Source organism: Arabidopsis thaliana, chromosome 3, assembly GCF_000001735.4.
Source record: "Arabidopsis thaliana chromosome 3, partial sequence".
Lineage (NCBI taxonomy): Eukaryota > Viridiplantae > Streptophyta > Magnoliopsida > Brassicales > Brassicaceae > Arabidopsis > Arabidopsis thaliana.
In genome coordinates this window covers 7,763,056-7,788,089 of record NC_003074.8, presented here as the reverse complement: position 1 = coordinate 7,788,089, position 25,034 = coordinate 7,763,056, and the positions used below count along the sequence as shown (strand labels likewise).

Below are 25,034 nucleotides of genomic sequence, written 5' to 3'. Positions count from 1 at the left end.
GGTATTTACAGCTATTGGCGTAACTGGCCCATTTGAGTGCCCAATAGTGTTGTTTTATGAGACACTTCTTCCAGAGTATTAGCCCATCTTACTTACATAATTGGGAAATTAGGGTGTATTTCGGATAAACTAAACTACGAGGAAAAAATTGAGGCGTAGTATGGCTTCTTTTTATTGGTTTGGATTCAAGCTATATTAAATAAGTCACATCAATCAAAGAAATATGTTGACGAAGAAACCCAAAGAAAATCTAAAACAAAAGTTATAAAACCAAACTGAAATCCGGCTACTAGGTAATAGCTAGACAGAGAGGAGTTTAAATGTTAAGGACCTAAAGGTGCTTACGTGAGACACCAATATTGCTCACGTGGTGTAAAACCTAATAAAGTAATTGCAATTTTATCATTTGTACGTTAGAGAAATTAAAAAGGCTCATCAAGATATATAATACTAAAGAATCTGTTAATTTACTTAGTAAGTTGGTATAGCATTAACAATATACCAATTTAAAACTAAATGGATCAACCAATGTATTGCAGTGACTCACAAGTCACGACGTTCTCTATCAAATTAAACTAATGAACCCTTGTGTTGTACGACACTACTATATGTGTGATTGTGTGTAGTGGCCACATCGATCAGTCCATATGTATTCTTTTGTTTTTGTGATAGAAAAAGAAATTTTATGTATAATAATCCATGAGTTTTGGGTCATGTGGTCATGTCATCTCCTACCTTTTGCTTGAATATGCTTTGGAGGGATCGGATTCCTACTTTTGTTCCTACGTATTTTAAGATTATGAAAATGACGATCATTTCTCACAATCACATTAAAAATAACACACCTTATCATCAACTTATATGTTATTCATGTAACAGAACACTGAGTGTAATTAAAAACAGAACACATTGCATATTTGCTTCATTTGTTGCTCATGAATGATGTGAAATGATTCTATATAACTTGCTTTTGAAAAGAAACTGGATTAAATCAAGGTGGTATTGGATAAACGGAGCATCTTAGGAGAGATATTGAGTTATTAAACGAACATATTTTGCTACAACCATATACTTAAGTAACATCTAGTTATGTCATTATGCGGATATCACACTTTTACTTGGTTTAAGAATGTTATATGAATTGAATATTCTTCAGAAAAATATGTCAAAGGTTTTGGGAAGTGCGACCAAAAAAAATGTTTTGGGAAATGTATTTCTCTCTCTTTTTACACCGGAGAAAATGGACGACACGGACAAAAAAAAGAAACCAAAAGAAAATGCTTTAGTAACACAAATTACAAATTTGAAATGTAAAGATGATATTGCTAAATTTAACGGGCATTGTGGCCCAAATCTCTTCGTTTTCGATCCAAACACTCGTCCATAGCTCTTTTCCCCCCCAACAAACATATGACCCATTTTGAAAGACACTTAAAAGAGCACCTAGAAATCTATAAAATCGACTAAAAGACATGCAATAAGAAAATAAATAAATGGTCAATAAGAAAATAAATTTTAAAAACTGAAAATTACAGTTTAGATTTTGGATTACGTCAATGATGAAAGTTATACTGACATGTTTTACCCACTGAAACATGGCATTAAATTCTTGCAACTGCAAAACATACATGATTTAGGCCAACTCCAATAGGACTCTAAAACACCATTTTAGTGTAATTTTTGCACTAAAAGCTTTCCAATGGAACTCTAAAATGCACACCATTTTAGTGTAATGCTACAGTGTTACATCAAATTTGGTCTGATACTATTCACAACTCTAAACACTATTCACTTATTATATCAATAAAAATTCAATTAACAAATATAAAATTACAAATGATTAATAGATATAAAATATAAAAATGAATGGATACATTAATATATTATATCTCTTGAAATAGTTTATTTAGTTATGATATTTTTATATTATTATGTATGAAAATACTCAAAATAGTTACAATTTTATGTATTTTTAAATATATATTTCAATGTACTATGTTTATAATGTTATGTAATTCTATACTAATAATAAATACTAATCAAAACTATTAAATAATAAAAGAAATCTTTTAAATAGATAATATAATAGTATTTTTTTTTTTAGTGTGATTTTTGGTGTTATGATTGGAGAGAACACAAGTTTTAATGCTAAAAATGGTGTAATTTGAACACCAAAATGGTGTTGAGCCTTGGAGATGCCCTTAGTAACTAGTCACTATCGCCAAAAACTACAAAACCAACAATAGCTTTTTTCCTAATCATATGTGTTCAGGTTTACATACTTTTAAAATACTGCATTTAGAGCATTAACAAAAAAAAATGAATTTAGATAACACAAATGTCGTGCAATAATAATAATAATGCATAAGTTTAAACTATTGTCATCAATAATCTCGACCCCAGATGATATTGCTTTAATTAGTGGGCTTCTTGGCCCAAATAGTAACAATCATTTTCTTTCCGTTCGACTTCAAAAAATATCATTTTTGCCGTCATGGAAGTTTTTTTTGTTGTTGTTAAAACCCGTCATGGAAGTTTTATACATAAATGAGTCAAACTTTGACCTTGTGAATTTATTTACCACTTACCATCTCAAAGTTTACAAGATTTGTTACAGTGGTTAAAAACACACCATCCATTTTACAACAGTTAGGTAACTTTCTCTTTTATTTACCAAGTTCCCCTTCCCAAGAAAACACGTTCTTATCTGTGCCAATCGCTTTCTCCAATTTCTTATGTATATTATATAATCTGTATATGTCTTTTCTTTTTTTAACAAAGTCAGTAATATAGCATTTTTTATTTTGGTTGGAAAAAGGCTTAATAGATTATGTTTTGTTTGTTTTTTTCTCTTGTAGATGAAAACGTTGAATTATTGTTAGTGTCTTTCTTCTTTCTTTTTCTGGATAAAAATCCTAATAAAAAAGATAAAATCATGAAATTAATACTTAATGTCTTTGACACTTTGTTCTCAAATTCAAATTATCAAAGCAAATTAAGCACTCTAATTTTGTGGAAAGTAATTTACATTTTGAGCAATTTCTATTCTTTTGATTACAATCACGAATAGAAAGTAACTAAAAAAAATACATTTCAAATCTCTTTAACAGAAACTTTTGCAGTCACGGTTGGAGAAAAGTAACGTGGCTATCGCCCCCGAAAAAAAAAACTTTTCAGTAACATCATTACGATGGCACAATCCGTAAATCAGAATTTGTTTCGCAACCTGACAAACATCCCTGTCCATGGGATCAGTATCATCTGATCGTAAACATAATCCAACGTTCCATATTCAATCAGTACAATACCCCGAAACAATCCAACGGCCCAGATTCCATAAGTACAATACCCTGAAACCGCCTGACGAGGGTCGCGCGACAAACAGTCGACAAAAAACATATAACGGAATCGTCTTCGTTCCTCGTGTCGCCGCCTCCTCTTCAACACCCAATCACCACAATCCACGTGTATATCTCTCTTTTCTTAATTATTTCTTTCTTCTATCTCCACCCAATAATCACAAGCCACGTGGATATCTCTCTGTTTTATTCTCTTCTTCACACAGTCACGCATCATTCTCATTTTCTCCTCTCTCTGTTTTTTCCCTTTCGCCGGAGAAAATGGAGACACCAGCTTACGATTTCGACTCACTCACTGACTTACCACCGCTTCCTCCTTCCGATTTCACTCCTTCCAACGCCTTCACCTTCCCCGACCACAACCTCGACTTTTCCTTCCTCGACTCCACTCTGTCTCTCCTCAATCGGCACCATCTCTCTGAGTCCACTCGCTTGGAACAGATTTTTTACGACTCCACTCACACTCAGCTCTTTCACAACGACGACACCACCACCACCACCACACCGTTTCTCCACCTTCCTGATCTCAAATCCATCGACGCCGTTGAAGAACCGACGACGATGAAGCTGTTTCCATCTCTCTCTCCTCCTCTTCCCGCCGCCAAACGTCAGAAGCTTAACTCAACTTCCTCTTCAACAACCTCTGGATCTCCAACTGCGTCAAACGACGGTGGTATTATTACCAAACGACGGAAGATCTCAGACAAAATCAGATCCCTGGAGAAACTCATGCCGTGGGAGAGAAAGATGAACTTAGCGATGACTCTAGAAGAATCTCACAAATACATCAAGTTTCTTCAATCTCAGATTGCTTCACTCCGTTGGATGCCTCTCGAATCTGTCTACAACACCGCCGGTGAAGTAGGAGAAACAGATTTGCTCAAATCTCTGACACGTCAACAGATTCTTCAGGTTCTTGCGAATTCTCCAGGCTCACGAAACGTACTCTCCTCTCGTGGTGTTTGTGTCTTCTCTTATGAACAGCTTCTCTCTCTCAAGACAATGTCGAGAAACCTCTGAATCCAACGACGTCGTTTGAAGAAACACCAAAAGCTCTCTGTTTTTGTTTTGTTTAACGTTTCTTCTACATAGCGTTTTAATGGCGTTTTGATTCTCAGTTTCAATGTACAAAAGTTTTGGTTTGATTGATGATATTCTAAAGAACGAACTATATGAGAAACTTTGCAATTTTTTCACATTAAGGTTTCAATACAAACATAAACGATACATAAAGTTCTCAAAGACAAAATCAAAACATGAAAAATTCCTCAGGGTTTAGTGGTAGAAGAAGAAGCAAGAAGAAGCTCAAGCATCTGATTACCCAAATCCTGTTCCTTAAGACACAAAGCTTTCCATCCATCATTCAACTCTTTAGCTTTATCATCACCAATAAGCTTGACTCTCTCAAAAGCAACTTCTTCAGAAATCAAACCTTGAGCTACAATAATCTCCACTAACTCCTTCAAATACGGATACTTAACCCAAAACCCTTCCACAGTTTCTGTAACACAAAAATCAGAGATACGAATCGATTACACAACAATCTCGACATAACAAGACTCGTTCAAGCTTATTCAGAGTAGAAACAGAGGAAATGGTGAATATGAACCTTCGTTTACGAGATTGGAGAGAGATCCTTCGTTTGTGTTTACTAACTCGGACGATTCGTCTTCCATTGATTCGTCTTCAGATGAATTAGAAATTTCGGAACCGTTGTACTCTTCGTCGGATGATTCAGGTGGAGAGTTGATGAGGAAGTGAATCGGAACCGCCATTGTCGTTGGGATTTGAGCTTGAAGAAACGAATAAGAGTCGATTTGTGCTTGTGTGTATCAATTTATTTTACGGAGTACGAAATTGTTTGTAAATTTGTTTAGCTGACGTGGATTGAACCGGTTCTAGAAGAAGATGGAAGCAAGATCAATATAATAAACCAAAAATAAACTAAACCGAAAATTGAAAATGCGAAATATGAACAAGATTAAACGTTGCCAATATAATAGTACACAAGCACAATTTGATGAGATAGTAAATAAAAGCTATTAAAAAACTCTACTGTTCGTTCAGATCTCTCTTTTTTTATAATCATAATTTAAACATTTTAAACTGGTTTTTAGATTATAGATTTTTAAAAGCTCAAAAAAACAAAACTAAGACCATGAATGGATGCTAATTTAGATTCAGTTTTTGAGTTTAGATTTTAGTTTATAGATTTTAGATTTTAGTTTTAGATTTTTGTTATTATATTTTTGTTTAGAAAACCCAAAAAATTTGGTTTTTAGTTTTTGAGAAAAATAATGTTGATTGAATAAAAACTAGATTTTCTAAATTTTAGGAAAACTAAAAAACTAAAATCATGAATGGAAAACTACAGTAACATAGTTTTACTAAATTGTAGGGAAACCAAAATTTTAAAATCTTGATTGGTATGAAAATAAGTTTTTAAAAAACAAAAACCAAAAACTCTTACAAAATCTACAAAACATTCAAGGCCTTTAGATTACAGATTTTGGATTCTACAAAATAAAAATAAATAAAATAAATGATAATAATAATAATTTGGAAAAGAAAGAAATATGGCTACGTTCACGACAAACACTCAAACTTGTAAACCAAAATGGGCTTTTGGATTTTCCTTACAGAAATGTATAAAGTAAACTCTCATCTAGATTCTCTATTTGAAGGTATTTTTTTTTAAAGTAATAACTCTCAAATATGCCTTTTGTTTTGTTTTGTTTTGTTTTGTTAAAGTAGTAATTAGCAAAACCTTTCTATATAAAAAAGGAAAATTAAAAGGCCTTAAAGAAAAAAAGGAAAATTAACCAAAGAACCGTAAGTTTCGTCTTTCCATATTCCACGTCCGTTTACGTTTGTTTGCAGTTGCAAAAATATTTATAAATCAAAGATTAATCCTTCTTTTTTTTATATAACAAAGAAGATTGATCTTTATCAGGAACCCTAAGTTTTGTCTTCTCTCTAATAAGTCTCTCTGGATTACCTTGTGTAACAAGGATGGGCAGCACCGTCTTGGACGCAAACCCGTCAACCTTAAGAGAACATCCACCTTCCTCATATTCCATCAAGTTTGAGAATATCGCAGAACTCGACGATGGCAAATACGAATCTAGTCTTTTCGCAGCTGGCGGGTACAACTGGTATGTATACTTACAAATACAACTCTTTGTTTCACTAATTGTGTACCTAAATTTAGCACTATGTATATGTTTAATCTAACTTATTTCGAATCTAGTCTTTAATTACCTTACAAAGTTTCCAAGAAAGATGAAGAACTGAACATAATAGAGCTCACGGTAGTGAGTAGTTTGGACCTTGGAGACAATAAATTTTTTATTGCTAGATGTGATTTGTGAGACATATCACTCCATGAAGAATGATCATGTTTTTACCCTCTATGATTTTGTTGGCAACTTTTTAAGGAGATTGGTCATTTATCCAAAAGGAAACGCAAAAGACGAAGGGAGTGGATTTATTTCAATGTATGTGGAGATTGATAGCACAAACCTCTTGTCATCACCACTAACTGGCGTGTTTGCGTATCTCGTATTCTTTGTCTACAACAAGAAAACAGACAAATACTTTACTATTAAAGGTTTGTATATATCTAATATATTTCACATATACATTGATCTATTGCTAGTTTGTTTTCCATTTAGTATACATTCACTTCTCGTTTTCTTTACTCATCGACAATTTATGCACGATGTCATAGATTCAGAACTGAAGCGGTTCAATGCATTTAGAACGGTGTGGGGATTGTCTCAAGTGCTTTCGCTTGAAACTTTCAACGACTCTAAAAACTGATATATCTTTGAGGGAGATCAATGTGAATTTGGTGTTGATGTTCTGGTTGCTCCATCCCTTACTAAATGGGAAGTCGTGTCCTTTAATCAGAAAATCCTTGATCCCAAGTTCTCGTGGTCTCTCAAGAAATTTAAAGAGTTAAAAGAGGAGTTATACAACTCAGACAAGTTTTTAGTAGGAGGAAGGCAATGGTGAGGAGTCTAAAAAAAACTTGTTTTGCTTTTTCATATTACATATGCTATGTTAACAAGTGCAAAATTGTTCTGTAGGTTTCTAAAGGTGCATCCTAAGGGTGTTAAAGCACGAGACAACTCGTTATCCATTTATGTGTATTTAAGTGAAAGTGAAACACTCAATGCAGAGGAGAAAATCTACACGCGAGTACATCTTAGAGTTTTAGATCCGTTTGGATCCATTCACCAAGCCGGGCAATGTAAGTTTCCAAAACAATAAGTATATCATATCATCTTATAGTTGTTTTACTTCACTGGTTGATGAAACATAATGTTTCATTTGGTGCTCTTTTTCGTCCCTCGTTTACTATTTTAAATTATAAGTTGTAATTATATTTGACTTATAATCAATATGCATGCTTATATTTCTTCCTCTGTTGTTGCAGGCAACTTCTGGCGCACAAATACAAATAAAAACCAAGGCTATGGTTGGCCTACTTTTGCGTCTTTAGATAAAGTGCGAGAGAAGTACTTGGACAATGAGGGTTCTTTGAACATAGAGATTGAATTTGCAGTTGTTTCTAGCACCAAATACTCTCCTGTTAACTAAATTCTGCTTTAGAAAAGACAATTATATATCTACCATTTGATTCAAAGACAATACAATGCAGTGTTTTGATAATGGCTTATTGAGTTATTTATTTCTGAATTATTTAAATCTGAATCTTTTTATTAATATTTTTAGGTTATACTTTAAACTTTAGTCTTGGTATGTATATATATGATTATGAACAAAGAAACGAGAAAGAGCAATTGAATGCACATAAAATAAACTAGAGCCTAGAGGTGAACCTATCTAGTCATCAAAGTTCAGTGCCGGTAAAATATGATGAAAGTTACTGGCAAAATAACCAAAAAATAAGGGATGATCATTATCTCTGTAAACAGAATACAAAATTAAATTTAAATAACTATCTCACTAAATAAAAATTTCAATACGTATATAGATTATATTATTCCTTGTCCAAACCCTAGAAATAAGTGGGGCAAACAAAAATTAACCCCACCCCAAAGGCTCTTCTTCTTCTTCTCTCTCTTTGCTTCAGGTACGTCGAGTCTTTCTCTAGCTCTCTCAACTTTTCACCATTCTTTAGAGAATCAAGGATAAAACGAGCTAGCTCTAGGTACGTTGTTTAATGTTTGTGAATTCTAAATCAAATTTTCTCCCTGTCCCACATACTTTGAATATAGCTCGATTCGTCGTCGAATCTTTCTTTAGTTTTCTTTAGGTGTAAAAGACAGTACTCGTCGAATCTTTTGATTTTGTATATGTTTTGCTATATATGGTCGATGGGTAATTTTTTGGTTTAGTAGTTAAATTTTATTTTCTAGTTAGGATATATGTAACAGAAATTCTAAACTTTGGTAGTTCCCTTTCATCTCTTCTCTTCTGTCACATATACACGATTTTTTTTCTTCTTTTTTGGGGTAGATTCTGATTCTCTCTAGTCTCGCTTCAGGTTCAATGATGTGTTCAAGCGTATCTTCAACAACTCTTCGAAGCTGGAGAGAACGTACTCCTAATTCTTACTCACTCAAGCTCCAAAACATCTCCCAAGTCGAGAAATCAACTCTCTTCTCTGATGGCAAGTATCAATCCCGTCTTTTCTCCTCTGGTGGATACAACTGGTACGTATTGTATATTCACTTAGTCCCACAAGATCCAAGGAAATGCACCTTTTTCATCATTCCATAAAAATATCAATATTTCAGTCCTATTTTTTTGTCCTTATATTTTGATAAACATGCATCATCTTAACTTATGCAGGAGAATGATCATATACCCGAAAGGGAATCGCAAAGACGATGGAAGTGGGTTTATTTCAATGTATGTTGAAATAGATAGCACAAGCCTTTTGACTACACCTACCACTGAGGTGTTTGCCGATCTACGGTTTTTCGTATTTAACAAAAAAGAAAATAAGTACTATACTATTCAACGTAAGTGTCTACATGTCTTGTTACACATATATTTTCTTACTTCTATATATTATCCAATAATGTGTGTATATATATATATATATATATATATATATATATATCTAGATGTAGAGTCGAAGCTATTCAATGCATTCAGAACAATATGGGGATTGGCGCAAGTGCTTCCAGTTGATACATTCACTGATCCTAAAAACGGATATATTTTTGAGGGAGATCAATGCGAGTTTGGTGTTGATGTCATTGTTGCTGCACCTCCTACTAATTGGGAAATTCACACTTTACATGAAGCACTAAGTCAACCCAAGTTCTTTTGGACGGTCAAGAATTTCTCTGAGCTGAACAATAATGTTTACACATCAGGCAATTTTTCGATGAGAGAAAGGAAATGGTGAGTATATATATGATACAAGAAAATTTTGTTTCTAGAGATTAACATGTGCAAGTTATTACACATGTAGGGTTCTAAAGTTGTATCCCAAGGGGGACGTAAAAGGAGACCGAAAATGGTTATCCCTTTATCTATATCTCGATCAAAGTGAAACACTAAAGGAAAGTGAAAAGATTTTCGTGCAAGCTCAATTGCGAGTTTTAGACCCACGTGGATCCAATCACGTGACACACAAAAGTAGGTGTACTAACAACATTTTATGTACTACATTCTTATTTCCTAACGTTTTGTGTGATTGGAGCTGGGACTCTTTCTAGATTTATACTAAGCTATAACCATGCTTTCATATATGCGATTTTTTTTTGTTGTAGTTTCGTCTTGGTACACCAGCTCAAATACGGCTTGGGGATACAGAAAATTTGTGTCTCTAGCTGAAATTCCTAAAGCTTACTTGGACAAGGACACTTTAAAAGTGCAGATTGATGTTGAAGTTGTTTCTGAAGCAGAATTCTCTCCTTCCATGATTTAAGCAGCGCTCTCCTTTTAAAACTTCAGTTATGTACCGTGCATTTACTTAGTATGATACAGTGATCTGTTTCTTACGCTTCTTAATTATCTTCTAAGATCTCTAGAGACTATTCTTATAGACTGATATATTCATTTTGCTCCTTTCATTCAATGAATATGCATGCAGCATGCTTAAGGCTAAGCTCGGGGAGGCTTTTTTGAACAAGATATACTTTTGAGTTAAGAGATTGAATTTGAAATGGTTTCTACGATCGATTACAAATTCATTATCTAAACTCTCCTCATTGGGTTCAAAAAGGATTTAAAAAAATGTACTAAATGATTCAGCAGAGTTAGAGACATGTTATCTTGTCTTTGACCATGTCCTTGAAAGTTGAAACAGAGACACTCATGTTTTCGTGTGACATTAGCAGGAACAAAAAAATTAGTGAATATTTTCTTTTTGTACCCAATCGATTTAGATTCATTGATGATACTCATAAGGTTTGTGAATTCTGGTACATTTATGCACGGCTGGGCTTGCCTGGCCTTGAGGACAACTAGTTGAAAGTTGAAACATTGTGGTCTGTGCTTCCATATATATCTTTTTGGGCCCATTTTACTCTTTTCTTCGTATGGCAATAATAAAATTTATTTTTCTCAAAGACGTAACAATGAAAAGGAAAATAATGTAAACCCTACTAAACTAAAGTATAAAAAAGGATTTTAAAATAGCTAAAATATTTCTAAGAACTCCAAAAAACTAAAAATAACTATATTCGTCGTTTTGTGGACTCTATCAATCAAAATAACTAAAATAAATATAGCATTATATGAAAAAATAAACTTAAGTGAAAAGTCTGATCCAAAGACTTCAGTTTTTTTTTTCATCACAAGCTTATATAATGAACTCAGTATTACCATAGTGAAAATTTCATCATATATTAATTTTTCTTAGCCATTTGAGTGTGTGTGTTTTAATATTAGCTAAGCATATATATACCAACGAGAAAACTAATCACCAATACAATATTGGTAATAACAAAAAATAAAAACTAAGCTACAACAAATTACGTGCCATTGTTGGCTTTCACGTGGCCATCCTAGCTTTTCATTCCCACCATCCGCATGTCTCTCATTATCCCACGCTTTAACTTCGAATTAAAAATTGAGATAAGTTGTAAAGTAGACATTTTTTTCAAAAATAATTTATAAACTAGATAGTTTTGTTAGAAAGAGGAAAAATATACACTTTTTTCTTTATTCTCTAATATAACTTTTTTTTCTAATAAATATTTTAATAAATGATTTAAATAACTTTTTATTGTTTTGTTGTCTTTAATAAATAATTTTAGTAAATGATTTTAGAAATTTTTGTAAAAAAAAGTGGTCTCATAAATTTTTCTCTTATCTCTTGATACAAAGGACATTTTAGCATTTTCTCTATATTTTGTCTTGTACTTTATTACACAAATCTTTTATCTCACAAAAAGTAAAAAAAAAAAGTCTATTTCTCTATTTTTTTTAAAAATTACCTAATTTATAAATTATTTTTGAAAAAGTGTTTACTTTTCCTACAAATCTTTAAAAATAATTATATAAAAGCACACAAACTGTGAAAATAAAGGAGATGAAAGAGAGATAATAGAGAGATTCATTTCATTTTTGTAATCTAAAAATTCATTCACAACAACTATAAAAATAAAATAAAACAAACATCCAAAAAAAATAGTCACAGAATTTTGGTTTCCGATCTTCTGAATATCCACAACAATGCTCTGCTATGTCGGCAAAGCCACCAAGATTTTCATTTTCATCGTCACCGTCGTCTTCGTCATTGGCCTCGTCGTAGCCTTCGGTGTTCTCCGCCGTCACTCTCACCACTGCTCCGGCGACTATTGCTCATCTTCCACCGATCCCTCTTCTTCTTCTTCTTCTTCCTCTTCTTCTACTTCTCCTTTCATAACTCCATTCCCAAACCCAAACCCGAATCCAAACCCGAACCCGCCTGTTCTCGGATCTTCTCCTCCATCTCCAACTGATTCATCATCATCTACTTCAATTTCCCCAAATCCGCCGGCTCCGATCGTAAATCCGAATCCGCCTCCTCCATCCACTCCGAATCCTCCGCCGGAATTTTCACCTCCTCCGCCGGATTTAGATACAACCACCGCACCTCCTCCGCCTTCAACGGATATACCAATCCCACCACCACCTCCGGCTCCAGTATCAGCATCTCCGCCGTTAACTCCGCCGAGCTCCGTCGTCACTAGTCCTGCTCCTGTGCATGCCAAGCTAGTCAACGATTAAAGACAAAACCTTTGTAAATTCCGACATTTTTCTTTACTTCACATTTCCCAGTTCTTGAACTTGATTCGTTTGTTTTTTGTTATTCCTACTTAGATCATTTTTCTCTAATCTTAATCTTTAATCATGTTGAATACTTAATTCTGATTTTCATTAATCTTGTGTCATACTTCACCGATGGAATAGAATTTAAAACTTCTTTCTTATGTTAATTGTTACTAATTGCAATGATGTTATGGGGACAGACTTGTCTATTTCTATCTTTATCATAGGATTGATGACCAAAAAATGGATTTTGTTTTAAGTTAAGTCTTTCTTTGTTTTAACTTTGAAGTTAACTAAAAGAGTATCATTGTCTTTAATCTTAATCCACTCACCAGTCAAATCTCCTTTTTGGCTGGCACTATGATATAGTACTATAATTGTAACATTATTATCATACTACATTGAAATAATTTAAAAGTGTGTAACTGTGAAAAACCACTAGTGAGGAGGGGGCAGAGACATGATGTGGGTCAATGGGTTAAGAATCCCATGAAATTTGTCTGGCTAATTTTTGACCACCTTCAATCTTTGCAAAATTATAGTAACTTTCTTTAGTCTTGTGTTCCGTACAAAATGTAATTCTTAATCCCTTTTTTCGTTTGCTTTACTTTATCTTTCTGTTCTTTGTTTCCATAGTTTGTTAGCAACTACACTAACTACTAACTAGTTGGGTGTTATTTCATGATTTTGTCATTTATGAATTTGATATGTTATACATGTTAAATACAGTCTACTACTATGTTAATTTTATTTATTGATATTATACAGAGACATCTGCTTGATGTTGATGACTTGGTGCATTAACTATTTATCATGCAAGAGCGTTTCTGAAATCCCTTATTAAATGAAGCAAACATTTTTTGGTAAACGAAGCAAACATTTTTTTGGTAAACGAAGCAAACATTTATGATTTATCTGCTTTTATGTGTATTTATTAAAAACTATACTAAATTACTAGCATCTCGGTTTAGATGTTTTACTATGGGCCAGTTCCATGTCAAAGAAAATATTATATTATGGGCTTACTAAATGGGCTCAAGACTAAAAATTTGTTGTCGATGTGACAACGCTTTTATCGTTGGAATCTGATTCTTATAAAGTGACTATTATTTGTGATACTGAATAGTGAATACTTCTTACAAACATTTTTTTTTGGGTAAAATTCTTACAAACATTTGGCCTGACCTTTAATACATGTGTTGTTCTTCACGTGGAATTCCCAACTATATACGTATATTGCTGGGCTTAGAAAGGGGTTGAGCTTTTCTTAGAGTCCACGCTTGGGTTCATACCCTAAATGTACAATCCATTTGTTCTTACATTTGATGGTTTGTCTTTCCCATATAATGTTCTTTTTGTCCCTATGTTTTTTTTTTTCATTTTTTAATATTTTCCTTTTAGTTCCAACATTATATAAACCTGTTCCCTCTTATGTATGTTAATCTAATAAATTTGCTAATCATTATTTCAAACTACACTTAAAATTTTTAAGATAAAATAGGTTACTAGTTTAAAGTTTAAAACTTCGAACGAATAATTTATATATTTTAAAATATTTCTAGAATGGTTGAAGATATGATAGAAAAAGTACATTAAAATATTTTGATTTATTGGTCTAATTTTGATAAATTTGCTTTAAACCTGTAGACCAATTGGACTGAGACTGACTATGGCAAGCTGGCCAGTGGCCACCTAAAAAAAGAACTTTTAAGGTTATGAGTGCCGATATCTACAAGGAAGACAAGACTTATATAACTTGCTCTGATCTCTAGATTACATGGGTCAGACCTTGATTACCAAAAGAAAAACGTCTGCCTCTCTGTACCATTAAAATATCTAGCTCTGGAGAACAAATCATTGAGTTTTTAATTCAATAAATACTAATAGTTTGATTTTATGCTTATTATAAGAGATTCACATCTGATTAACACTAGCTCTGTTGACCGATCCCTAAGTTTCGGACTCGAGGAGTGACAGCAACCTTACCATTTGAACATGATTTGTATAGTTATCAAGTCAAACTTTAAGTATACGGAAGTGCGTATAGGCTTATCTTTGATTTGACCAATGATGGGGGACAAACAATTTTATTGTTTCGTAATTCTTAATGAGCAGTCCTTTAAACTTTGAAAATATAGGTCCTTAATATCAATAGAATTAGAATTTAGTTTAATGTTGTCCTTTTCATATAGGGTTTCTATATTTGTATCTTGCATTCTTATTTTTGTCCTGAGTGTACGATTTTATCCGAAAACTGTGAGAATTTTTTCAGAATATTATGCGGGATTTTCGTGGTAGTGGTCGCCGCTTACGCACAAAGAAAGGATTGGGAAAAAGCGAAGGAGCAACGTGGTTCTCCTCCTTCGTTGACCTGTCTTCATCGCAATGACTCAGCATAGCACATGTGACCAATATCTTCTCCTAGTTATCCGTTGACGTTTAAAATCTTTTAGTCAACAAACCAATCAGCACCTCATAATGTAAAACATTTTCTGAGTCTCTCATATATACTTTGATGAAATTTAGATTTTCTATCCAAAAGCATTTTTTTTTTTTTAAATCTAGGAGGTTTTGGGTTGAAGTCCGTAATCCCAGACCCGAAACCACATTATGTAACATTAGTTTTGTTCTAAATGTCATTCGAACCGGCGACCTCTAAGCTTTGCGTAGGATCTTTACGAATTGAGCTAACGACACTTGGTTCTATCCAAAAACATTAACATAACTAAACTTGATTAGAAGACAAATATATGTAAATGAACTTAGAAAATCAAGACGACTTCCAAAAAAAAAAAATTAATGATTTTTTGGTCAAGTTTATAGCAATACGACACATTACTGGTGTGTTTTTATTTATTTACATACAGTATATTTCCAGGTTTCTGTCAAATATATTTTTCAAAACTATTGATACAAACAGAAAAAAATAAAGAGTTTTTGCATTTACTATTTTTTTTTAAATGGTTGGCACACAAATTGTCAATATAAACATATATATTGAAAAATGTTTTGTGTTTTTAACATCAATTAAAATTTGAAGTAGTAGACAAATAGATTTCCCTTTGAAACAGTTGAATCTGCCATACAGTCTAAGCATTATGAACGATGATATTTGCTTCTGTGGGTTGTGGTTCAAGTCTAGAAAATATTTGGCAAAGGGAATGTTTTTATTTATAGGAGTCAAGCCTCTATAATCGTGTCTATCGTACAAATAACCCACAAAGAGAAGATTACATTTTACTGGCTCAACACATTATACAAACAACAACATACAATACATATCACATTGACAATAATCACAAATTAAGACCGTGTTTGGCATTGGACCCCCTTTTAACTTGGACCTCTAATCAAGCAGTCTTAACAAAAGGGTAAATCTCATACCTAAAGTTACAGCTCCCACCCACAACTCTCCCTCCTTCTTTACCGTCGCAACAGTTAGGAAGCTCCCCAATAATTCCATTTAAACACGCCTTACAAGTAATACTCTTCAAGTCCCTCGTACATTGCACTAGTCCGTACAATTTATTCTTTCCGATATTTTTCTCTCCTGTCGCAAATAGCTTCTGGTTATCTCTAGTAGTCGCTTTCTTTGTCAGCTCGGTTAAAAGAGCTTTCGTCTGCGAGTTGAATGTTGATGGATCACTCACATTTTTGACGTTGTACAAATAGAACCTGTTCTCGAAATCTATCTTCCCGAAGAAATTGGTCGAGGAATACTTTACAAGACAGTTGTCATACCATACTATTCCCGCCTTGTTGTTCGGACATCTCTGACGTAGCTGTCATATGTGACACCAACGTCAAGAACCATCATTGAACTCGATATACTATTTATGCTTCTCTTGCCGTTCCAATATATAATATCTTTTTTTCCAACTATTTTTTATCAATAGAATAGCATTTTTCCAAATGAAATTTAGCCAGTCTCTAATTATAGATTGTAGTTTCAAAAAAGAAAAGGGTATGAATTAAAAAATTGGCATTAGAAATGTAAATAAACTAATTATAACCTAGTTTTGTTTTGTACTTAATCTGCGGTTTCTATATATATCACTAAGATGTAGAAAAACTTATGTAAATATTGTGTGGTTACCTCGGGGATGGCAGTCTCAAGACAAGAGCGGCAGTCAGAGGAGGAGGCATCACCGCGGCAAAGGGCCAAACCGTTGACGTTGTTTGGAGTGTTGCCAGTGGAGGAGGCGGCAAAACCGGTGGATGGAACTTTGTAAGAGAGCTGACTAAAGAGATTGTTGAGATTTGACTCGTAGAGACTTTTTGAGGTAAAGCTTCCTTCGATGTCTGAGCACTTGTGGAAGAGAAACGCATTGTTCTGGCTTTGAGACAAAACGGTATGTATAGAGAGAATTTGTATGGCTATGGCCAAGATAGGGAACCAAACGATGCGTTTTAATGAAGACATTGTTTTGGAAGAAAATTGATATTTTGTGGAGGGTGTCTTTTTTTTTTTTGATAGAAGAAGTGTTGAGGTAAGGATGTTTTATAGAGTGGCTAGATGATTTTGGTCTTTGGGTGGTGAGACAAGTTATTTATTTATTTAATAAATATTAGAATGGGTTGAAGTTTTCATTTTTGTACAATTGGGATTTGGTCATTTTCCAATCACGAGAGTTCCTTTGAACAAAAAAGAAGTCAATTTAGCTGATTGGCTAAGATGAAGCAATTATGTCAAAACAACAATTTTTTGTCCCATTTGATCCAACTTTCATTTCAAGCTTCTAGATGAAATTAGAAATGTAAAGTAGAGGGCCATGAGTTGAGGGGAACTTGGTATTGCGGTGAATGAAAAAGTCAACATTCAAAGGTTTGACTGAGTGAAACTAAGATATGTACGGTGTGGACATAAATTCTTTTTTTTTAAATGTATTTTATCTAAATGATAATTTTCTCCCTTTAACTGCTCAAATATATTAAATCAATTTTTTTTTTTGTTCTTTTTCTTGTTTGAGGGTTTTCACTAATTTAAAAGGGATTTATACATTATATTATTTCAAACCAAAAAAGTTTTGACTTGTAACCAAAAATAAAACAAAATTAAGAAAACAAAACCAAACAAAATAGGAAAGTTGTCAAGAGATTGTCTTCTACATCATCATCGACCAAACAAACTTTTAACTCCTAAGAAAAGGGTATAGCTCATACCTAAGAGTACACTCTGTTCCCAAAACTCTTGCTCCTTGTTTACCGTGGCAGCACTTGGAAAGCTCATTGATACTCCATTCCAAACAACCCTTTCATCGCAATATGTCTTGCGCACACTGTACCATTGCATACAATTTCTTTGTCCCTAGCTTCTTCTCCCCTGCTGCGTAAAGCATCATTGTCCTGTTGGGTGTAGTGGCTTCCAGCATGAGCTCGTAGAGGAAATCCCTTGTTTTCTTGTTGAACAATTCCGTGTCCTCGATCATGTTGTTTGGGTTGTGCATAGAGAAAACATTCCTTTAATCGTTCTTCCTTGGGGATGATCTGATGGAATTAATGAAGAGAAAACATTGGTCGTACCATATTACTCTTCCTTTGTTCCTCTGACATCTCCTACGAAGCTGCCATATACATACATGTGATTGTTTCATTTTTTGAGTAATGATTTAACTAATCAATGCAAATATATATCTTAACATGCAAGAGATATACATGTTTATATATGTTAAAGATAGATTTGATGATTTAATTTTTAAATATTTGAAATCATACCGAGTAAAATCACAATAGAAAACATTTTTTGGTGTTTCTTTCGATATGCGACGGCTAATTAATAATGCTGAAGTGACATTACCCCGGAAAGGGCGGTGGCATAGCAGGAGAGGCACTTGGAGTCGTAGGAGTCGCCGCGGCACTGTAGTATGATGGCGACAAAACTGGGAGCTTCGCCATAAGAGATGTGTATGAAGCCGGTTGGAAAATTATAGGATAAGACTTCACGGGTGAGAAAGTTGAGGTTGTCCTCGTACTTATCTCCAGGCCTATATTTCCCTTGACTGACGAGGCATTTGTGGTTAAGATAGTCATTGGTAAGGTTCAGTGACGAGACACTGCGTATGAGAAGGAGTTGTATAGCCAAGATAGGGATAGAAACAAGACGTTTGGATAAAGAATATGAAGAGTACATTGTTTTGTTCATATAAGAAGACTCAGAAGGAGTTTTTAGCTGATTGGTCTCATTAGTAACTAGATTAACTATATATCTCAAAACAATATTCTTGTTTACAAAATTTGATTGATCACTTTAGATTGAAGAAGAAATATTTTTCCTTGTTTGTAACAGAATTGAGAGAGGGGTTGTGTATCTTTCGGCGAGAGATGGGGAGGGCCGATGAAAAAGTCAAAAGTAAAAATGTTAAAACTCTTAGAAAATACAAAATAGAATCATATTGTAAACCACTTGTTCGATATGATTTTGGCTCTCGGGATTTTGCTAAACTGTATCATGGCAATTATCTCATCTTCCATGCTTACTGATTAATTGATTAGACCATGTATATTTTGGATATTCATTCGGTTTTCAATTCAGTTTCGTTTTTTTGGATATAAGAATTTTAAAAAATCAATTCGAGTATTTGTGTCGGTTCTGCTTCAATTTGATGCCTCCGTTGCTGTTCTTTTCTTCGGGTACGAGTATTTTGTCAAGTTCTAGTTATAAGCATGATACGTGAGAAAAGACTAGCTACTCATTTTTAAATAAAAAATGATATTATTTGTATATATTTATTTGTTAATTCTGTTTTGAGTCACTAATCTTGTAAAACTATTAGTCAAAACGATACATAAGGAAGTTTATATTCAAATAATGTTTTAGAGATAGGTGTGACCTAAACAAACAAAGCAGGGAAGCTAAGCTAAACAATACCAAACAAACAAAGTGGGAGATAGGCAAAAACAAAAAAAAACAAAAAAAATGGGAAAGTAAACAAACCAAAATTACAATTGGAAGAGTTCATGTGTTATGCATCATCATCAAAGAGTCCTTAAGTCGAAAGAAAAGGGTATAGCTCATACCTAATATTACAGCTCGTACCCAAAAATCTTGCTCCTTTTTTACTATGGCAGCACTTGGAAAGCTCATTGATACTCCATTCCAAACAAACTTTACATTCAAATATGTCTAGAGCACACTGCACCATTGCATACAAGTTTTTCGTCCCAAGCCTCATTTCACCAGCCGCATAACTACCGGCTTTTGGGTTTATCAGCTTTCAGCATCAGATTGTAGAGGAAATCCCTAGTCTTTTTGTTGAACGACTCTGCATCCTCGTTAACGTTGTTTTGGTTGTGCATAGAGAAAGTATTCTCATAATCGATCATCGTTGGTGGAGAATTGATCGTACTAATATCGAGAAAACATTGGTCTTACCATATAATTGCTCCCTTGTATCCTTGACATCTCCTACGAATCTGTCATATACAATTCACATATGTTGTGTTTCAGTTTAAGCCATGATTCAAGTTTTCAATGCTTGGCGTTTGATAAAAAAAAACCCTATTCATTTGTTTCTAAAATATCTTATAAGAAATAATTAATTATTTTAATATTTAAAAGAAATTAGAATTGGATACATATTTTGCAATTGTTCTCTATATAGTAATGGCACTTGATAGCCATATATTGTGATGTCTTTTTTTGTATTGTTTAAAATCGGCGGTTAATTGATAATTTCGTAAAATGCAGAGTAAAATCATATTGATGTTGAAGTGACATTACCCCTGAGATGGGGGTGGCATAGCAAGAACGACACTTGGAACCGTAGGAGTCGCCCCGACATTGAAATACGATGGTGACAAAATTTGGAGCCTCGCCACGAGATGTGTGTGTGAAACCATCCGGAAATTTTTGGGTAGATGAGATATGATCAATAATATAGTTAAGGTTTTCCTCGTACTCGCTCTGCCGCTTATATTTCCCTTGATGATGACGAGGCATTTGTGGTTCAAGTATGCATTGGTACGGTTCAGGGATGAAACGCGGCGTATGAGAGTTTGTATAGCCAAGATGGTGAAACAAACGAGGCATTTGGATAGAGAATATGATGAGTGCATTTTTCGGATGTAAACCTTTCTTTGGATTTAATTTGGTCTTTTTTGATAAATGAAGTGCTGATAGATGTTTATATAGGAGACTCAGAAGAATTTTTAGCTGGTTGGCTTCATTAGTAACTAGATTAACTGATTATCTCAAAACGATGTTCTTTTTAGTAATCTTATAAAAAATCGATTGATTATTCAGTTTGTACTTTGTAGAAGAAATGTTTTTCTTTGTTTGTAACAAACATGAGAGAAGGGTTGGGTATTTTTCGGCGAGGGATGGGGAGGGCCGATGAAAAAGTCAAAGTTCAGATGTTTTACTAAGTTATAACTCTTAGAAGATATTTTCACACGGTGCCAAATTTGTTGTGCACCACTGGTTTTGAGCTCGAAGCAATAAGATTTTGGCTCTCGGAGTTTTGTTAAATTGTATCATTCATGGATCACCAAATGGAAAAAGGTTAACATTCTGTTATGTGATTAGTGTTGTTGTCGTGTATATGGAAATTGCGGGTATAAACGAATTAATTCTATGAAACTAAGAAGTCTTTACTGATTCATGCATTTTAGTTGATTCGTAACTCCATACGGGATATGGAAATAAATCATATATATGAAAGTTGGTCAACTCTCTCCCACAACTTGACACATCAGCACATGAGAGCTTGCCACCTAGACTTCATAAAATAAATAATACATAATTAGTAATTAATTCAACATAATAACTAAAATAGGAGGATATAATTAATCAGAACTTGAACCATCACTCTTTCTACATTTTTTAATTCAATATATTCTCTTTAATTTTGAGATCCAAACATGTTACACATACTAAATTTTAACCCGCGGTATACCGAGGGAACAATTTATTTTTTAAATTTAGTATATATAAAAGTTTACAAATTGTATCTATCTATAAAATAATTTTATTTTATAGTTTACAAATGTTATTAAGTAACGTCCTGCCAAACCCGTCCTGTAAAAAAAAAACCATTTATTTTATTAATGTTGATCTTATTTATGATATGTTTATGAATCATTGTCTAAATATTTTGTAATTTGGTAGTAATTAAATGCTATCAGATTATATCTCTGCGCTTTGATGATTATAATCGAATTGTTATAATTATGGAGAGAACCAATATCAAAAATGATAATTTTGTAGTAATTAAATGATACTAAATATTTTGGAAGTAATATTTTAGTAAATAATCGTGTAGTTAATGTGGAGAGATTTTGGGAAGATTGTTAAATGTCAAATATTTAATTCGAAGATTTTCTTTTTAATTATCAAAAACAAACATTAAAATCCAGTGGCAACCATTGTAAATAAGTCCAACTACAGGATTTATTTCACAAAATGGCTGCAAAAATGTATATATAGATTCCTTGCCTAAAAATTAGACGATTATTATGAAAGAAACTAAATGAATATGCAAATTAAATATATTTAAGCTTTTCGAGATTTATGCTAAGAAAACAAGTAATTTGAAAGATGTTTAAGGAGGTATCCTTATAACTAATACAGATTATGAGAAGAACTTAACTAAACTTTCCAAGAACATCAAGTTGAATATAATTATATTGGATATGTAGAGACATGGTTAATAAAGACATGTTATATTTTTAATGTAAGAAATAAATTTTCTAAAGTTTCACCGTCTCACAAACTAAATATATAACCAAAAGAACAAGGATATATAAATAAAAAAAAAAAACTGAGAATCTAGAACAACAATAAAAAACAATTCAAGCACTTTCGTTTTCAGATGAACTAATATAGTTGGACTTTTTGAAAACAATTACAAATCATATTTATGTTTCAAAACAGATGCATTCAACTTTACTTTATATGAACATACATTATATAAAACAATTTGTAAATAGTAATACATAAACCCGCACGTAGTGCGGGTACTCATCTAGTGATTATTAACTTCATACGGGATATGGAAGTCTTTACTGATTCATGCATCAGCTAGGTCATTCCACATTCATAGGAGTTTTAAAAAAGAGAGAGTTTCGAGTTATTACAAAAAGGTCTAAATTATCACACTTTACAGATTCAAATCACTCATGTGTAAACCCTTTGCATTTTGAATTGATTAAATCTGTATCACAACTGACATAAAATGTTTACAAAGAGCCAACTAATTAACTTGCAGTCATTGAGAAAATGAAAAGATCAACAATTATAAACTTTACCAAAAATACAGAATTAGAAAGCAAAAAAAAAAAAAAAAAAAAAAAAAAATTGGGAAAGTTGTCAAGTTAATGTGTTATGTATCAACATCAAACGGTCTTTTAACGCCGAAGAAAAGGGTATAGCTCATACCTAAGATTACAACTCATACCCAAAATTCTCCCTCCTTGTTTACCATCACAACACTTGGGAAGCTCTCTGATACACCATTCCAAACAAACCTTACATTGCAATATGTCCGATGCACACTGCATCATTGCATACAGCTTCCTTTTCCCGAGTTTTTTCTCCCCCGCAGCATAATATGTAGACTGGTGTTCGACCACGGTTGGATAAGAGGCTTTCTGCACCAGCTTGTAGAGGAAATCCCTTGTCATCTTGTCAAACGATCCTGGTTCACTGCTCACGTTGTTTGGGTTGTGCATTGAGAAAGTGTTTTTGAAATCAATCTTCCTTGGGAGTTGGGGTTTGATCGTAGAAATAACAAGAAAACATTGGTCGTACCATATAATTCCCCCTTTGTTTCTCTGACATCTCCTATGAAACTGTCATATACATAGTTGTTTTACATTAAAAAATGATTCATTTTTCCTTTTTTATTTTTATCATATGAAAATATTCCTTAATATGAAATTTGAATATTATTCAATCATTTTACCATTTTCTAAAAATCAAATAAAAGTAGAAATATAAAAATTAAACCAAATTATCATACCCAAAAATATATGCATACATTTCGATGGCATTACTAATTAACGTTTACATGTTGGAGTGACATTACCCCGTCGATGGCGGTGGTATAGCAAGAGCGGCAATTCGACCCGAAGGAGTCGCCACGACATTGTAATATGATGGTGACGGAATCAGGACCCTCGCCATGAGAAACGTGTAGAAAACCGCTAGTAAGATCATAAGAAAGGACATTCTTGTTGAGAACGTTGAGGTTATTCTCGTACTTATCACCATGCTTATATTTCCCTTCACTGACGAAGCATTTGTGGTTAAGATACTCATTGGTAAGGTTTAGTGATGAAACGCTGCGTACGAGGAGGAATTGGATGGCCAGGATAGGGACATAAATGAGGCGTTTTGATAGAGAATATGAAGAGTACATTGTTTTGGATTTTGATTCCTTTTCCAGAGGTTTTTTCTTTCTTTTTTTCTTTTTTGAAGCGTTGAGATTGAGATTTTTTTTATAAGAAGACTCGGAAGGATTTCAGCTTACTGGTCTCATATTAGTAACTAGATCAACTATTTATCTCTAAAGGATAATCTTTTCTAGTGACCCTTATACAAATTCGATTGATTATTGCAGTTTGTGGAAGACATGTTTTGTTTTTGTCTGTAACAGACAAGAGAGAGGAGTTTGGGTATTCTCGGCGAGAAATGGGGATGGCCGATGAAAAGGTCAAATTTCAAATGTTTCCTAAGTTAAAAGTTTTAGAAAATAGAATCACACGATACAAACCTTGTGGTGTATATATGTATTACCAATTTTCAGCAAGGAGCAAGTAGGATTTGACTCTCGAGATATTGGTAAACTGTATCATCATTCACTTCCTCTATAAAAGGTCATTCATATCGTTATTTGTAATAAGTCATTCAAATTGAGTAATAAAAGTGTGTTTTTCTTTCCAAAGTGCAAGTAGCAAGGAGCAAGTAGTCTTTGTCAGTTCAAGTCTATTAGGGAAATTCCATAGTCTTGTTTGATTGCGTTTCTAGTGTGTTTGTGAGATTCAAACATTATAGTTCGTGTGTTGTTGTGGATTCAATGACAAAACTTCCATCTTCCATCTCTACCATCGTTCTATCGAATCATTCAAGCCGTAGGCCGAGAAACCGAAAATCGTAAATCTTAGGTGGATTCCAAAGTTTGCATCACATCATGAGTTTCCTACAATTGTTTTTTGCACTAGCCTTAACCAAAGCTTTATATCATTTTTCGTGAATTTTGGCTCAAGCATAAAAATTCTTTTGAAATATTTTTCTTTGTTAAGAATGTACAATTTGCGTATTTGAATATAGTAGGACAGAAACGAAAACATTAACATAATCACAACGCTACACGTCCTAGCCTATACAAATGTTTAACAGATAAAATAAATAAAAAATCCGTTTTAAACAAAACAAAAGAGTACATTTCTTTTTATTTTATCCAAAAACTGATTCAAAAATCATACAAAAATTAT

General features: G+C 33.3%; 9 protein-coding genes and 1 long non-coding RNA gene across 10 annotated transcripts; 4 read left to right on the top strand and 6 right to left on the bottom strand.

The window, feature by feature from the left end:
* Window positions 1-3,620: 3,620 nt before the first annotated feature.
* On the top strand, window positions 3,621-4,452 carry AT3G22100 (basic helix-loop-helix (bHLH) DNA-binding superfamily protein; the record flags this gene model as incomplete). Its single annotated transcript, NM_113106.2, has 1 exon — window positions 3,621-4,452. The coding sequence occupies one exon, from the start codon at window positions 3,621-3,623 to the stop codon at window positions 4,377-4,379; it is 759 nt and encodes a 252-aa protein (NP_188848.1). The 3' UTR covers window positions 4,380-4,452.
* A 76-nt stretch (window positions 4,453-4,528) lies between these two features.
* AT3G22090 (uncharacterized protein) lies at window positions 4,529-5,180 on the bottom strand. The gene is made up of 2 exons (NM_113105.5): window positions 4,969-5,180; window positions 4,529-4,860 (listed from the first exon to the last, which is right to left on the bottom strand). The coding sequence occupies exons 1-2, from the start codon at window positions 5,132-5,134 to the stop codon at window positions 4,628-4,630; spliced, it is 399 nt and encodes a 132-aa protein (NP_188847.3). The 5' UTR covers window positions 5,135-5,180; the 3' UTR covers window positions 4,529-4,627.
* A 1,191-nt stretch (window positions 5,181-6,371) lies between these two features.
* Window positions 6,372-7,964, top strand: AT3G22085 (TRAF family protein; the record flags this gene model as incomplete). The annotated part of the gene is made up of 6 exons (NM_001338560.1): window positions 6,372-6,514; window positions 6,797-6,969; window positions 7,090-7,142; window positions 7,194-7,372; window positions 7,451-7,614; window positions 7,801-7,964. 6 exons carry the CDS (start codon window positions 6,372-6,374, stop codon window positions 7,962-7,964), a joined length of 876 nt encoding a protein of 291 aa, NP_001327745.1.
* Window positions 7,965-8,846: 882 nt separating this feature from the next.
* On the top strand, window positions 8,847-10,272 carry AT3G22080 (ubiquitin carboxyl-terminal hydrolase-like protein; the record flags this gene model as incomplete). Its single annotated transcript, NM_113104.3, has 5 exons — window positions 8,847-9,043; window positions 9,183-9,355; window positions 9,461-9,743; window positions 9,814-9,980; window positions 10,115-10,272. Exons 1-5 carry the CDS (start codon window positions 8,880-8,882, stop codon window positions 10,270-10,272), a joined length of 945 nt encoding a protein of 314 aa, NP_188846.3. The 5' UTR covers window positions 8,847-8,879.
* A 1,608-nt stretch (window positions 10,273-11,880) lies between these two features.
* On the bottom strand, window positions 11,881-12,732 carry AT3G22072. The gene has a single exon (NR_141608.1). It is a non-coding gene; the product is annotated as an other RNA (long non-coding RNA).
* Window positions 11,981-12,761, top strand: AT3G22070 (proline-rich family protein). Its single transcript, NM_113103.2, has one exon. It carries the CDS (start codon window positions 12,024-12,026, stop codon window positions 12,558-12,560), a length of 537 nt encoding a protein of 178 aa, NP_566698.1. The 5' UTR covers window positions 11,981-12,023; the 3' UTR covers window positions 12,561-12,761.
* Window positions 12,762-15,732: 2,971 nt separating this feature from the next.
* Window positions 15,733-17,191, bottom strand: AT3G22060 (Receptor-like protein kinase-related family protein). Its single transcript, NM_113102.4, has 2 exons — window positions 16,699-17,191; window positions 15,733-16,384 (listed from the first exon to the last, which is right to left on the bottom strand). Exons 1-2 carry the CDS (start codon window positions 17,023-17,025, stop codon window positions 15,953-15,955), a joined length of 759 nt encoding a protein of 252 aa, NP_566697.1. The 5' UTR covers window positions 17,026-17,191; the 3' UTR covers window positions 15,733-15,952.
* Window positions 17,192-17,828: 637 nt separating this feature from the next.
* AT3G22057 (cysteine-rich repeat secretory protein) lies at window positions 17,829-18,744 on the bottom strand (the record flags this gene model as incomplete). The annotated part of the gene is made up of 3 exons (NM_001161165.1): window positions 17,829-18,089; window positions 18,400-18,459; window positions 18,541-18,744. The coding sequence occupies 3 exons, from the start codon at window positions 18,742-18,744 to the stop codon at window positions 17,829-17,831; spliced, it is 525 nt and encodes a 174-aa protein (NP_001154637.1).
* An 819-nt stretch (window positions 18,745-19,563) lies between these two features.
* On the bottom strand, window positions 19,564-20,657 carry AT3G22053 (cysteine-rich repeat secretory protein; the record flags this gene model as incomplete). The annotated part of the gene is made up of 3 exons (NM_001161164.1): window positions 19,564-19,864; window positions 19,975-20,015; window positions 20,323-20,657. 3 exons carry the CDS (start codon window positions 20,655-20,657, stop codon window positions 19,791-19,793), a joined length of 450 nt encoding a protein of 149 aa, NP_001154636.1. The 3' UTR covers window positions 19,564-19,790.
* Window positions 20,658-22,763: 2,106 nt separating this feature from the next.
* Window positions 22,764-24,122, bottom strand: AT3G22050 (cysteine-rich repeat secretory protein, putative (DUF26)). The gene is made up of 2 exons (NM_113101.3): window positions 23,627-24,122; window positions 22,764-23,390 (listed from the first exon to the last, which is right to left on the bottom strand). Exons 1-2 carry the CDS (start codon window positions 23,957-23,959, stop codon window positions 22,947-22,949), a joined length of 777 nt encoding a protein of 258 aa, NP_188843.2. The 5' UTR covers window positions 23,960-24,122; the 3' UTR covers window positions 22,764-22,946.
* Window positions 24,123-25,034: the final 912 nt, after the last annotated feature.

Excerpts from the sequence above, each read along its gene's own strand:
- AT3G22050 (NM_113101.3), bottom strand. The coding sequence starts at position 23,959 with ATGTACTCTTCATATTCTCTATCAAAACGCCTCATTTATGTCCCTATC. Across the intron at positions 23,391-23,626 it reads ATACCACCGCCATCGACGGG|TTTCATAGGAGATGTCAGAG; the intron begins GTAATGTCACTC and ends TGTATATGACAG.
- AT3G22070 (NM_113103.2), top strand. The coding sequence starts at position 12,024 with ATGCTCTGCTATGTCGGCAAAGCCACCAAGATTTTCATTTTCATCGTC.
- AT3G22060 (NM_113102.4), bottom strand. The coding sequence starts at position 17,025 with ATGTCTTCATTAAAACGCATCGTTTGGTTCCCTATCTTGGCCATAGCC. Across the intron at positions 16,385-16,698 it reads TTGAGACTGCCATCCCCGAG|CTACGTCAGAGATGTCCGAA; the intron begins GTAACCACACAA and ends CACATATGACAG.
- AT3G22090 (NM_113105.5), bottom strand. The coding sequence starts at position 5,134 with ATGGCGGTTCCGATTCACTTCCTCATCAACTCTCCACCTGAATCATCC. Across the intron at positions 4,861-4,968 it reads CTCCAATCTCGTAAACGAAG|AAACTGTGGAAGGGTTTTGG; the intron begins GTTCATATTCAC and ends TTTGTGTTACAG.